At 41.3% G+C, this 15,468-nt stretch overlaps 1 protein-coding gene across 1 annotated transcript in view; it reads left to right on the forward strand.

Moving 5' to 3' along the window:
• adcy2b (adenylate cyclase 2b (brain)) overlaps positions 1-15,468 on the forward strand; it is a 69,886-nt gene that overhangs the window by 20,740 nt on the left and 33,678 nt on the right. The window contains exons 3-7 of the mRNA XM_053637194.1: positions 3,018-3,179; positions 6,893-7,042; positions 13,125-13,273; positions 14,286-14,397; positions 14,481-14,608. Coding sequence (XP_053493169.1) covers positions 3,018-3,179; positions 6,893-7,042; positions 13,125-13,273; positions 14,286-14,397; positions 14,481-14,608 — 701 coding nt within the window. The remainder of the gene's footprint in view (positions 1-3,017; positions 3,180-6,892; positions 7,043-13,124; positions 13,274-14,285; positions 14,398-14,480; positions 14,609-15,468) is intronic.

Raw genomic sequence — 15,468 nt, forward strand, 5'->3', positions numbered from 1 at the left:
TATCTATCTATCTATCTATCTGTTTGTCTGTCTATCTATCTATCTATCCATCTGTCTGTCTGGCTATCTATCTACCTATATATCTATCTGTCTGTCTGTCTGTCTGTCTGTCTATCTATCTATCTATCTATCTATCTATCTATCTATCTGTCTGTCTGTCTGCCTATGTATCTATTTGTATATCTATCTATCTGTCTGTCTGTCTGTCTATGTATCTATTTGTATATCTATCTATCTATCTATCTATCTATCTATATATAGATAGATAGATCGATAGAGAGAGAGAGAGAGAGAGAGAGAGAGCAGCTTTTATTTATGTTTGTTTGTTTGTTTGTTTGTTCATTTTAATTTTATAGGAAATGACTTGCTTCCATCTTCACTTGTTTGTTAACTTTTTATTCATTTTTATTGAATTAAAACGGCTACGTTTCTTTCTTTCTTTCCTCCTTTCTCTCTTTCTTCCTTTCTTCGTTCTTTCTTTCCTCCTTCCTTCCGCTTAAGCAAAATCCTGAACATTTACATTTCAAACTGTTCAGAGGTTTTGAAAGTATTTTTACACTGTATACGTTTTTTATTATTATTATTATTATATATTTCTGACATGATAACACATTTCCAGCTGTCTTTTAGCTCTCCATCATTTTCAACTCCCTGCATGCGATGTGCTTTCCGAGTCTATCTCCTGGTGATATTTCATACAGTCATTGCCGGAGATTGCGTTAGGTGAGTCAGAAGCCCTACCGTCTGCCGTTCCACAGAAATAACGGGAACTCTATTTTCAAACAAACTCGCGTATATCAATAAGCGCGGTGTGTGTCCCGATAAGGCGAGCTCTCAATAACGACACCGTCTCTGCGTCTCTCTTGATTGATTTACTGCGCTGTGCGTTTCGCAGATGATCAAACCTGCTTTATGTGTGCTCCATGTGATGGTTCATCATTTCCCTATTCAGTAAGAAACTCAGGAGAGTAAATAACAGGAGCCCTGCCTGTGCTAGCGATCCCCAGTGAATCGGAGAAGGACGGGCCGCGTCAAAAGACGTGATTATAGCAGAAGCAGCTGAATTGGGTCGTCACTCTAAATCTCACTCGCCCAAAAAAGAAAAGCTGAAATTGGCTGTGCGTTTCAATTCGATTCAATTCAAAGCAAGAGATTCTGCATTTCACCCAGCTAACCTTAAGACCAAGTCCTGCTTGGTCGATGACTGGGGTTATGAGACGTCAGCGTGACAATGTGCCCAAGGTTTATGTATCAGTAGTTATAAGTTCTGCTCCAACACTGTTTTATAATCTGGAGGAGTCAATAAGGCGACAGGAGCATCTTTCCAGCGTGAAGCGGGCGTGAGCCGTCACCATCGACCACCCTGTGTGACACTACTGCAAAACCAGCAGCGTAATAAGACAGCAAATAGGCTTCATTTAAAAGATTTTTGTGTGTAGAGGCTTTAACGTTTAAAGTCACAGCATTTGGAACCTTGAAGAGCCTTTTGCCGCGTCTCAATTCGCCCGCTTATGCTATACACTAAAAGTATGTACTCTTTTTGTGAAGAAAACATACCTATGAGTGTGCACCAAAAGCGTACGCAAGTACCGGAACATGCTAACATGTCATGTAACGGAAGAAGACGTTGTTGCCTAGTTACGCACGCCATCCTCGTCGCCTTTCTTCATTCATTATTCCTTATAGAATTTATCCTGGATCATTTCATTCATCATTCCTTTGGTTTATTTTCCCACGTTCCATTTACACCGCTCTAGAAGGCGTGTCATCGAATTCGGCGACGCAAAGCCGTCACAAAGCTCCTCCTCCCACACGCAAGGAGCTGTGGGCGATGTTAGCTGAAAAAGTGTACGCACTTCCACACTTCGAAAATCTGCCGGGAATAGTGGACCATCCGGGTCCCTTTGGGATACTCGTTACGATAGCATGCTACGATTTGGGACGCGCTCATTTTAATCTCGGATACTATTTAGGACGGATTGTAGGCGAATTGAGACGCGGCATTTGACTGTCATTAGGGATCAAAATCTACATTGGGATTTCTGTAAAGCTGCTCTGTGGCAATGTCTGTACGCATAGTGTACGTCTTATCAGTCCGTACAGGATTTTACAGAGGCTGTTTTTTTGTGACTGTTGCGGCCTTGATCGATTTTTAGAAAATTTGCGATGCAATTTGTGGAGTTTTTGTGCTTTATTTTGCGGAAAACTACTCGAATAGACGAAATTGCAATTGCGTGAAATTGTTTTGCGCGGTGGTTTAGTGGTTAGCACGTTCACCTCACACCTCCAGGGTCGGGGGTTCGATTCCCACCGTGGCCATGTGTGTGCGGAGTTTGCATGTTCTCCCCGTGCTGCGGGGGTTTCCTCCGGGTACTCCGGTTTCCTCCCCCAATCCAAAGACACGCATGGTAGGCTGATTGGCATGTCCAAAGTGTCCGTAGTGTATGAATGTGTATGTGAATGTGTATGTGAGTGTTCCCTGTGATGGATTGGCACTCCAGGGTGTACCCCGCTTTGTGCCCCATGCTCCCTGGGATACGCTCCAGGTTCCCCACGACCCAGTAGGATAAGCGCTATAGAAAATGGATGGATGGATGGATGGATGTTTTGCACATTCTTTCACAGTGATGTTTGTTGGTAAACAAGACCTTTTAGCTGTACTCATGTTCGACGTACATGAATCGAAGAGTGATTCGGCTGAATGTGTGTCGTGATGACGTCACATGACACGTCTTGGCCAAAATTGCGGTAATAAGCTCCTCTGAATTTGCAGAGTTTACTTGATTTTGCATTCATTTCTGCGATCACAGAATCCTGGAGGGAGTGTATAATACACACAAAACTGAGTTGAATTACTGTGACTGTTTGCGCCAACGATCACATCGTCTTCTGTTATCTGCAATTAATATTTTGTCTACACACCTAATAAACCTCCAGGGGAAATGGGAAGGTTTATCTATATCATAACCTTAATCTCTCTTTGTCTTTGTCTCTCTCTCTCTCTCTCTCTCTCTCAGGTCTCTTTCTTTCTGTTCATAGTGTTTGTGGTGTACACCATGCTACCGTTCTCCATGAGGGACGCCATCATAGCCAGCATCCTCACGTCCTCCTCCCACACTCTGGTCCTCAGCGTCTGCCTCTCGAACACAACGCGGCATGCCGAGCCACTCGTCTGGCAGGTGAGTCTTTTTGTTTGTGTGTTTTTTTGTGTCTCTGTGTTGCGAGTGTCCTTTCTTGGCTATTTTTGTGCACTGGGACAGCTACACAGATGCAAGCAGCTGAAAGTTAGAAATAGGACACAGTTTGGCCTATAAAACTCGAAATAAATAAATAAATAAACAAATGTTAAAAAAAAAAAAAAAAAAAGGCAGCGAGAGCAGTTTCTGCCTGAGTAAAGTGCCATGTGCGGTTTTATATATTACACTATGATCCTGGAAACTCATTTCTTTATCTTACAGTGTGTGTATAAATGGGACGACAACAATAAAAAGTAAAAAAAAAAAAAAAAGCTGCCATGGTTCGTCGTGTTCTTGACTGTAATTTGCAGGCATGCTGCATCACTCTTGATGCAGTTTATCATTCTAGTCGTTATTGTGTTTTATATAGAACAAGGAAACTGGCAATTCACAGTTAAGAAGATGAGATTAAAGCTCATCTACATACACGGCCTTCATTTCCCACTCATGTGTAACACTATAAAGCCTAGTATTAATGTAAATGTAATCGTTGATTTACTCTGAATTTGAAAAGATGGCCCGCGGGTATTCCTGGAATAACCTTCGAAGGGTCGCGAAATGGAAATAAGCACTTGGCTGTACGGTATCAGACGTTTTATCCAAAACTGCGCTAGAATCAGGTTCGAGCGTCACACTGTTAGCGATGCACTTGCTTGCTTGCTCGATTTGCTTCCTAGTGACGGTATTGTTGTTCGAGCGATGCAACCTTACAAGCCGAAGAAACTCGCTAATAGTGCTAATAATAAACATAATTACATACCGTCATCGATTTATCGATTTAAGCGTACGAATGAATGTAATGAATACGGATGAGATGCAATAAAATATCCTTGTCTTTGTTGTACAGCTGGCATTGTGATGTAGCGACACGCATCGGGCATGTTTCCCTGTCTGCCAGAACCGAGAGCGGGCCAGACAGCTTCTTCTGCTTTATAACACGCTGCGTCTGTTTCTCAGCGACTCCACAGGCATGGAGAATCCCTGAGGCATGACATACTCCAGCCCGTTCCCACCTGAGCTCCACGTACACGTCCTGACGTTCTAGCCGACTTGATCGTCACGCTATCCGTATGGAGCCAACGCCAGAATTACTGGCGCTGGGATCATCAAATGGTGGCCCACGTACTCTAACACAGCGTTCCAGTTACATCAAAATTATGTATCTGGGGAAAAAAAAAAACAACATTTTAAAAAATGTATGACTTGCAGTGCAAAAGTGGCATTCTGTGCTATATGCAGCTTTGCACATTCTCCTGAAGCATGCCTCTGAAAGGCAAGAACAGATCAGATCAGATCAGCACTTGTATGTACGATACACATAAAAATGTCCCTTCACGTTTGCGGCGAATTGCAGCATGCAGTGAGCAAATGGGAGCTTTTTGGGAAAATGATTGTTTTAACCAGAGGTTAATCACCGGCCCAGTTACCATAGCAACTCGGCCCGCGCGATTCAACAAGAACGAACCATCGGGTTCTCCATTAAGCTCAAAAACGGCAAGCTGCACTTTATTTCTTTATTAAGGGCCCTTTATGTTGCCTCAACCCTGCCTTGAAAGTGAACAGAATCCTCGTGGTATGTTTGGTCCATTTACTGCCGCTTTTATTTTATTTGTGAGGCGCTTTGTCATTTACTCTGCTCTTTTACTGAAAGAAACCTTTTTTTGTTTTTTTTTTGTTTTTTTTTTTTAGATTAATTGGACTCGTGAATAATAGCTAGCGATGATTTCACACTTGGGTTTTGCTGTTTTTTTTGCCTTGTGGGCTACAATATTTACAACATCTCTCTCTCTCTCTCTCTCTCTCTCTCTCTGTGGTAAGCGTCGTTATTGTTAAAATAACTAATCAGAGTTATTGTTACTGTTAAAATAACTAATTAGAGTTATTGTTATTGTTAGAATAACTAATTAGGGTGATCTCTTTCTTCTAATGAACTCCTACAGTGGTTCCAAAGACACTTTGAGCGGTCACTTCCTGTGTCCTAATAGACTCCCCCCCCCCAACAAAAAAAAAAAAAACAGTTTCTGAGTTTCTGTTTTGAACCCCTAATGATTGAAGACACCGCCTTATATACTGTATGGTGCAGTCCTGAGCCTAATGAGCACTAGTGATGAGTCAGCAGTGTGATTCCGGGAGTGTGTGATTTCTAATTAAGCCAGCGCTCCTCATTGGCCTGGATCTATCTTCTGTCTTTTACAGCCAACCCTCAGTAATTACAGCTAGCAGAATGACTTGGGAGTTCTCCCATGACCGATAAACACACTTTTTTTCTTATTAAAGCTGTTCCTAAAAGGCAAAGTCCTCATTGCCAGGAAAGACCTGATTCCATACTAAACGGTCTTTTTTCCCCCCAGTCTTTAACTGTCCACTTTAAGAGTCTGTGTCCACTGTAGCCTCAGATTCTTGTTCTTGGCTGACAGGAGTGGAACCTGATGTGGTGTTTTGCTGCTTTTTTTTTTTTTTTTTTCTCGAAAATTTGTTTGGAAAACTACTTTTAATTGCAATCGCACGGTCTTTCGCAGTGATGTTTGCTGGTAAAGGAGACCGCTTAGCTGTACTCATGTTCGTGAGGGCTTTGATTGAATGCGCGTTGACATGACGCGTCTTGGCCCAAAAACTGCAAGCTCGTCTGAATATTGTGGCGTTTCCTTGATTTTCATTCATTTCTGCCATCTGTGCATTGATTCTGGGGCTCCTGCTCGATTGGAACGAAAACCTGCCCCCGCTCCGGCCCTTTTGCGGATAAGATCGGACACTTCTGCTCTAGAGACTGTTGTCTGCCTTACATTTAAAATTCTTGGGGATGAGGATGTATACGTCCTGCTAGTTCACCAGTCAATCTGCTAAAAGAATATCGAGGAGGAAGAAATACTAAATTACAAGCACACGTCCTCCATCTAATCTTCTACATGTGATCATTAAAGGACGAGCAATGCTTTCTCAGGAAAAGTGGAGGTCCTGCTTCTGTGCGTTCTTTAATTGTCGAAGAGAACAGTGTAATTGCCGCTGCTGGACCAGTTTAACCTGCTAATAGTGTGCGTCTGAGTAATAATGGCCGGAGGTCCTGGAGGCTAATTAAAATGATTGACGCTCTTGAGTGGTGTTCTTGGCTACATCCTGTCTCTGGCACCCACGTTCATTTCCCAGAGATGCCATAGTTGGGAAGGTTCATTCCCCTCTTCCTGTTGATACAAAGCGATGCCATGTAATCATGAGTGTCTGGAAGGGGAACGTATACAGAACTGGGTCGTTGGTGATCTCCTCTGAGCATGTCTTCATAAAACGACTCCTTATTTCATGCGCTTTAGACGTCTTACGCCCAAGTGCTGAAGAATTTAGAGATTTTTTTCTCCTCTACACTTTCTACAGCGATATATGGCTAATGTTTTTGTAAATGTTGGGGGGTTTTTTTGTTTCTCTTCTTGATCTTATGAATTCAACTCATCCCCATAACACAACACAACAGATCCCAACATGTGATGATAATGTCAATACTAAAAGCAGCTTTCCAGCTCGGAAAACATACATATATATATATATATATATATATATATATATATATATATATATATATATATATATATATATATATATATATATATATATATCCGAATAATACAAAGCCAAACCTTGTTTTTGTTTCGCCTTTCTGTTTACAGATACTGGCCAACATCATCATATTTATCTGTGGGAACATGGCAGGCGCTTATCACAAGCACCTGATGGATCTCGCTCTGAAACAGACCTACCAGGACACGTGTAACTGCATCAAGTCGCCCATCAAACTGGAATTTGAGAAACATCAGCAGGTAAGAAATAAACGGGATGCAACACAGATTTTCTTACATTTGTAGACCTTGAAACATCCACTGCGAAAAACGTATATATATTTTTTTTAATGTTTGGGGTGGTAACATGAACTCCACTTCACGCTGGGCCACGTCACACCTCCACAAAGTTTATTCGCTCCGTATAACATCACAGCCTGAAATTTCCATTGTAATTGAAACAGTTTTCTGTGATTATGTCGCTTTCTTGTCGCGTTCTAATGTCCTGTTTATCGGCCGTTTTCTCGCAGTGACTTGTTTTCCATCTGCCAAGTCACTGGCGAACATCCACATCATTTCACACACTGATTCATACATGTTGAAGCTACACAGTGGTCTTGGGGTTTATAAACATTTTTGAAGTAGTTCTGATGTTTTGAGTGACATTTCATCCAGCAGACTGGACAATATATATATATTTGTATGCGTGTGTGTGTGTGTGATATGCAAATATGTATATAGATAATATGCAAATTAGCATGCATTTGCATAATGCAGTAAAAACAAAAAAGTTAAAAAACAAAACTGTAATGCAAAATATTGCATATCTTAAACAGGATGAGTTTCATTTTGATTTTATGGTTAAAAAAAAAAAAACAAAAAAAAAACAAAAGCTTATTACCCCTTTACTACATGGTGTTACTATGTGGCAACAATTAATTTATCTCCAATTTTTTGATAGACAATAATACGAAACTACTATTTTCCTATGTAACTGGGAAAAGGGGGCTACTTAAAGGAAAAAAAATTAAACACTATCTGAGATCAGTTAACATTTATTTTTTGTTATTTAAACACGTTTATATGTTTTGAGTGTTTTGTTAAATGTTCAAATGTAATTGCTGCCATATGGCAACAACATGCGATAATAGAACTGTAGTAGGTGCGTTCATGAACTGAAACAGGCCGACATAGCAAAAAAATGACACGTGTCATGTCGAGGCAAACTAGCGACGCCGTTTCCCAGAATGCACCGTGAACTACAAACATGGCCGACGACGACGACTCCCGGTGTAACACACAGACACGTTACCTTCTCATAAGGACTAATCACACACACCTGTTCCTGATCACAATCAACATCACACCACACTATAACAGAGACTGTTCAGGCACTAGGCTTTTGCGAAGTATTACGCTCTGTCGTGTACCAAACCTTGAGCTAGTGTTTATTAGCCTGGTTTTTGACTTTGTTTTCTCCTTTGACCTTGAATCTCTTCTTGGCCTTGTCTGTTTTGTACTGTTTGCCTGATCATGTGACCACTGCCTGTCTTTGTTTATGTGTTTTGTCTTGCCTTCTGGATATTATACTCTTCATTAAAGCTCTTAACTGCATTTGCATCCGTCCTAAGCCTCCATTATGTGACGACGCTAGGCTTCTCTAATAGTATATTTAATTTATAGTAATATTATTTTTACCTTTTAAACATTCAAAGTAAGAGAAACCTGTTAAAGTCTCGCTTCTGATTGGTCAGAAGGTGTTCGTTCATTTTCTATAACACCAGCTCTGACTTGTACAGGGACATGTACGGCAGACACGCCACTTAACCTAGGCCTGAGGACAATTGCCGATACATGAAGGTTTCTGTGAGGAGACGTTTATTTAACATTTATGGAAGGAGTCTCCAGTGTCAGTGCTTTATAACAGTAGATTTTCCACCATGGGAAGTTCTATAGGACAGAGTTTGTATTTTTCCGGTGTTATTTACTTAAACTTAAACTAAGGCTAGTGATAGAAGAACTATTTATGGATAGAAGAACTATTCATGGCTGCTATAACATAAATGTAACTGTAAATGGATAAAAATGACAATGTGTCGCTCTTTAATAAATGACAAATTGCTACGGTGTAAGAGGAATAACACACTTCAGGATGTATTGTTATTGGACCCTAATCCACTTCATGGTGGTAACAGTAAGTCCACTTCACATCACACCACCCCACAGTTGATTATTTTCCTTTAACGGTACACCCCCCCCAACTGTTTTATTCCTTACTTCTGTTCAGAAATCTGACCTGGCAAAAGTGCACTATTGTGATGGAGTAAAAACAGTTCTGTAGTGGGCTTTTATCCTTTCAGAGGGTGCAGTGGAGGTTTGGAGGTTGAGTATGAGTCATTTATGCAGTTACACAAAAAGAATTACTAATATCCATTGAATGGGTGGGACTGAGAGTTGTTTTGGCCAAAAATAGCTCCGTCCCCCTCCTCCCACCCTATCCTTCCGTTCCGAGCTGTGAGGTTTAAGCTTCCTCTTGGTTAGGTTGGATTTGTTTGTTGACTGGTAATGCTGATATGGTTTGGTGATATTTTCCCCCTCGATCACGAACAACATTATATTTTCATATCAGGATCATTTTTGGAAACTGTAACGGGGGAGGGGCAGGGGGGCAGTGAAGTACAGTATTAAACATGAATAAGTAGTGAATAGAGCAAGTGGATGACGATATCAAAATATTAGTGTTTTATTTATTTGTTTTCTCATATTCTTGCCTTATATGGTAGGTGCTTCTCCTTAGTAACTACTTAATAAGTATTTCTGGAACTGTGCAGGTTAATTAATGATTAATAAAATGACTGTAAGGCTTTAATTGTGCTCCTATTCCTGTTGTCTCGGCACAACGTCATAAATGACTGATCTTCATTGTTTGCGTTCAGGAAAGCACGAAATCCTACGTATCAAGACGCAACAGAAAAGCCTTCACCCTATTGGGAGATCGCTAGATTAAATCTTAATGATATTAATGATATAGACAAGACGTACCTTCACTGATCCCCTGTAGGGGAAATTCAAATTGAGGCCCTGTTTACACTGACTGCGTTTACACGGGCAGCAGTAATCTAATTATTGAGCTTATTCTGAATAAGACAATATTGTGATTAAGGTGTTTACATGAGTCGCTTTTAGAATATTCCTTTCATGTTCAGGCTTTACATGTTATAGAACATAGATCGATTAACAGCACACGTCATTACGTCGCCGCGCCGCACCGTCCGACGTTCCCTCCAGAATTTCACGCATCGACTTACAGTTGGTCTTCGTTATGGTACCGTATACAGTTTTGGGTGTTTTTATTTAAATTTTTTACAAACACTTCAAGTGCGGTTAATTATTTGTCATGCTGTACGTTCGAATAGACGACTGCTTGAAGCTGTGGGCTGCGTCCCAAACCGCATACTTACTGTCTATGTAGTAGCCGAGATACATGCATTTCTCCTACTACAGGCCTATAGTAGGCAAGTACGCGGTTTGGGACGCAGCCGTGCTCTCTTGTTTGCCGTAAAACGGTTGAGCGCTGCCGTGTGTGATCGTGTCCTGTCGCAGAATGCGGTGAAAACTCTGTAATGTCTGTAATGCACGTCGATAATGCAGTTCAAAAAGATGCAGTGACCGGCTTCATGTGTCTCAGAGGAAGCACATGTTAGCCTTCACCCTCCCTGCTCATTACTGAGTCTTTCTGGTGACAGTACAGTGAAAGTCTTTTCTTCACATATCCCAGCATGTCAGGAAGTTGGGGTCAGAGCACAGGGTCAGCCATGATACAGCACCCCTGGAGCAAGGGCCCAACAGTGGCAGCTTGGCAGTGCTGGGGCTTGAACCCCCAACCTTCTGATCAGTAACCCAGAGCCTTAACCGTCAAGCCACCACTGCCCCAATGCCTCATTAGCTGTTGTAAAAGGTGAAAAGAGGCAATGACACAAAAAATTCTTGATCGAAATGATGGAGTAAAAACGAATGTAAAAAAACGAAGATGATTCCATTCTAGTCTGGATTCACAATTCACATACAATCGCTCCCAAGCTTCTGAGCTTAGATGAATAGATCGTTTGAAGTGTGCATCATGACAGCGCGTGTTAAAGATAAGATCGCAATATATATCGTCTAGACGATCATCGGCACTTTGGATCTTTGGCATTTCTGAAATCCAGATCATTCCGAAAGCTTCACAAACCACACCTGCGCATACAGACTTGTCTTTTTATTATTCCTCCCTGTGGCTTCTCCACAGTGCAATTATGATCTACAGGTTTCCAGCGCTTTCACACACACACACACACACACACACACACACACACGTAGCATTTTGCTTTTTTCCCTCTATGCTTTTATGTTAGACTGTAATTACCACGGAGATGGATGGCAGCTCTCTGCTCAGTACGTCGCTCATCACTCTGGGCTGCAGCCTGGCCGGTGTGTGACGGTATTTTTACTAAACAGCGACAGCAAAGCCAGACTTCTCTGTTTCACTGTTTCTGTTTCTCGCTCCAATTTAGCTCAGGATGCTTAATTACTTCATTTCCTCCTGAGACACAGCTTGGGAAGGTGGTCCAAAACAGCCTGGAATATATTACCTCTCTCTCTCTATCTCTCTCTCGTGCTCTCTGTCTCTTGCACTCTCTTGCTCTCTCTCTCTCTTGCTTGCTCTCTTTCTCGCTCTCTCTTTCTCTCTCTCCCGTTCTCTCTCTCTCTCTCATTCTCTCTTGCTCTCTCTCTCTCTCTCCCGCTCTCTCTCTCTTTCTCGCGCTCTCTCTCTCTCTCTTTCTCGCTCTCTCTCCCGCTCTCTCTCTCTCTTTCTCGCTCTCTCCCGCTCTCTCTCTCTCTTTCTCGCTCTCTTTCTCGCTCTCTCTCCCGCTCGCTCTCTCTCTTTCTCGCGCTCTCTCTCTATCTTTCTCGCTCTCTCTCCCGCTCTCTCTCTCTTTCTCGCTCTCTCTCTCTCTTTCTCGCTCTCTTTCCCGCTCTCTCTCTTTCTCGCGCTCTCTCTCTCTTTCTTGCTCTCTCTCTCTCTTTCTCGCTCTCTCTCCCGCTCTCTCTCTCTTTCTCACGCTCTCTCTCTCTCTCTTTCTCGCTCTCTCTCCCGCTCTCACTCTCTTTCTCTCTTTCTCTCTCTCTCTCTCCCTCTCCCCCGCGCTCTCTCTTTCTCTCTCTCTCTCTCTCTCTCGCTCTCTCTCTCTCGCTCTCTCTCTCTCGCTCTCTCTCTCTCTCCCTCTCTCTTGCTCTCTCGCTCTCGACTTAATTTTCGATTCAATTTCTCTGGTACAGTGAAAGCCCTTTACTTTCACTAAAGAGACCATGATAAACAAGGTGATTAGCTGTTGTTAAGACACTTCTCTCTCTTTTTGTTCACTCTGTCCCTGTGTCATAAAAGCACACACACCTCACCTGAAAGAGTTTGCGAGTGGATTGTTTTTTGGGTTTTTTTTTTTTTTTTAGACCAGCGTTTTAATGGAGCGTGTCCGTGTGCTTTGTTTTAAATGTCATGAAAAAATGCACGAGGGTCAGTGTGTTTGCACGTTCTCATTCATGGTTTGACCTGCACAGAACAAAGACTACATCCACAACAGCAAACAGAAAGCACAGCTGCCTATTAACGTTTCTAATTTGAAGAGCAATCGGAAGCCGGTGTTGAAGCTGTGATTTCACTAGATGATTGATTTGGGGGGTTTATTTTTGTTCCAGCAGTATTCAGTACATTTGTTTCGTCTTGAATAAAACCTCAACGCAAGGATGTTTCAGTGCATTCAAAAATGACAGAGAAATAGTTTTTTTGCTTTTGTTTTTGTTTGTTTTTCCTGCCAATAATATACTTTCACGCTTCTACTTTAAGAAATATGTTTCACCAAAACAACTGGAAAATGTATTGACCTTGTCTTGGCTGTCTTCCTGCAAAGATCACTTTGGGAAAAGAGACAGTTTAACAAATGTACTGTAAGTATATCAGTCTGCATAAAGATGTCTAAAACCTCTCCTTATTACTCTTTATTACACATAACTTCATTCATGGACTTGAATGGTGTGAATTCTTTATATTTCCAGATTTCTTGAGTTAATCCTGATGTCTGGTGAAAATTTCATGTGAATAACCTCATTGGAAATATATTTACTGAACGAAATGTTGACTTATTTCCCCCGCCGTACAGCACAAGATGTGAACATTTCCCCATGCGAAGGGTTTTCCAAGGCCACCGCATAAATAAAGAGTGAAAGAAAACATTTAAATAACATTGAAATAACCTATAAAGCTTTTCCCCATGCTCATCCTTACCCTCTTCACTCTGACCAATAGGAGCGTCTCTTGCTGTCCCTCCTGCCTGCCCACATCGCTCGTGTGATGAAGGCTGAGATCATCCAGAGGCTCAAGGGTCCAAACTGCGGCCAGGCCGAAAACACCAACAACTTCCACAACCTCTATGTACAGAGACACACCAATGTCAGGTAGGACTCACACTACTCAACACACACACACACACACACACACACACACACACACACACACACACCTAGATTAACTGAGCTGCATTTCTGCATGTTAACAGATTGTCTACTATTCCTGTAGACCTTACACAACAGACACAGGTGTTTCTCACAGCTGAATAAATCCGGACCAAAAAAAAAAAAAAAAAATAGGACAAAAAAAATAAATAATTAAATAACCCAAATACAAGTAGGCTAGATTCTGCAGAAAGTTTTCTATACTCTTTGAATTTACAGCCCTAAAAGAAAAAGCTCCTGATAAAAAACACTTTCATCACTGTGTGGAAGGACAAGGCTTGCTTTCCTTTTTTTTTTTTTTTATACCCCCCCCCCCCCTTTTTTTGTTTTTGAAGTAATATTTTTCTGCCCTTCAAAGATTCATCCTGGTGTTTTTCATCATGGTGACACGGCGCTCGTCATTATGAGCAGCACTCGTGCTTGTTTTTCAGGAACAGCGAGACGACCCAGATGCTCGGTCTGACCTCAGACACCACACACCGGCATTATCGGGAGCTTTTTCCCTGCGTCCGAGTGCAGAGTCACTGCTTCGCTCCACATTTCACGCGATTATTACGCCACACCCCAAACCACTTCGGGATTAGTTTTGCATGGCGTGATGGTAATTGATGTAAATACGGAGTATCTCTGCGATTTCCGTCTAAATCCATCATGTCCGTAATTACTTCTTCTATAAATCGTCTATCAAACGGCCGGTCGAAAAATAACTCCAGCTATATCCTGTTCGGATTGACACGGTGGAAAAGATTCCAGTATATCCTGTGCGAGAAGAGAGTTTTGCACTTTTTCCTACTAAAAATTTCTTTCATAAGTTTATACTCGCTGCTCATTAAAACCTAGCTTTCGGTGTTGTGCTTCAGTAGATATAGTGTAGAGGCAGCGATACTTTAATCCAATCATAGATTGCCTCACTCTCTCCTGCACAGTCTTAAAGGCCTCTTAACGTTTTCGGCAGCATTCTATACGCAGACATCGTGGGGTTCACGCGCTTGGCCAGCGACTGCTCTCCGGGAGAACTGGTGCACATGCTCAACGAGCTTTTCGGCAAATTCGACCAGATAGCCAAGGTAACGCACAAATCTCATCTTCTCACTGCATCTGTGTCTCGTGGCTGCGTCTAATCTAATCTTTTTTTTCTTTTTTCTTTTAGGACAATGACTGCATGAGGATTAAGATACTCGGAGACTGTTATTACTGTGTGTCTGGACTGCCCGAGTCTTTACCGGACCACGCCAAGAACTGTGTAAAGATGGGACTGGACATGTGTGAGGCCATCAAGTAAATCACCACCTCTCGGTCTCTTTTTTTTCCACTCTTTCTCTTTTTCTTTGTGTAGGATGCTTAAACATCTACAGTACTTTGAAATAAGTCTTAGGCGCAAAAATTTGATCTATTGACTTTTTGTCTTAGATCTTTTTTTTTTTTTTTTTTTTTAGATCTGCATTAACGTATGAGTATAAAAGATTATACATTTTATTTAGATCTGCGTTAACGTATAAGTATAAAAGATTACCCTTTTTTTTTTTTTTTTTTTTTTTTTTTTTTTTTTTTTTTTAGATTTCCAAACATTTATTTTCCTTAACATGTGTATATGTAATTAAAGAAAGTAGCATGTTAATTATAAACTGCTCCTTCATATAAAAAAAAAAAAAAAACATCATGGCGGTTTTTGAGGCAGAAGTAAGCGACAGCCAAAATCTGCTAAAGAACTCCAGCAAGTTCTCCGAGATGCGTAGAACCTACCAACCTCCCATCCGTATAAACCCGTTCCACAGCGTACCTGAGAGAGTCGATGTTGGTTTTAAAGGCAAGCGGTGGCCAAATATTGATTCGGTTTCGTTTCTACTGGTTAGAGTTTACCGCTTTTGCATATTTAGAAAACATTTCCTTCCATTATTTGTCTCGAAGCAGCTGAATTTCTCCACATACGCCAGAATTTTGCAAATTTCGGAGTATTTTCTATACGATTTTAATCTATGACTCCTTCAATATTTTCATAATACCTTCACACATCCTTCAAGAGGTTTACGTGACACAAAAAAAAAAATGTATTCAGGGAGAAATACATTTCTAAAGTGCAAAATAATGATCCTCGTTCCAGGTTTTATGTTTTAACAAAAAAAAAAAAAAAGAATGAA

Source organism: Ictalurus furcatus, chromosome 12 (genome assembly GCF_023375685.1).
Source record: "Ictalurus furcatus strain D&B chromosome 12, Billie_1.0, whole genome shotgun sequence".
NCBI lineage: Eukaryota > Metazoa > Chordata > Actinopteri > Siluriformes > Ictaluridae > Ictalurus > Ictalurus furcatus.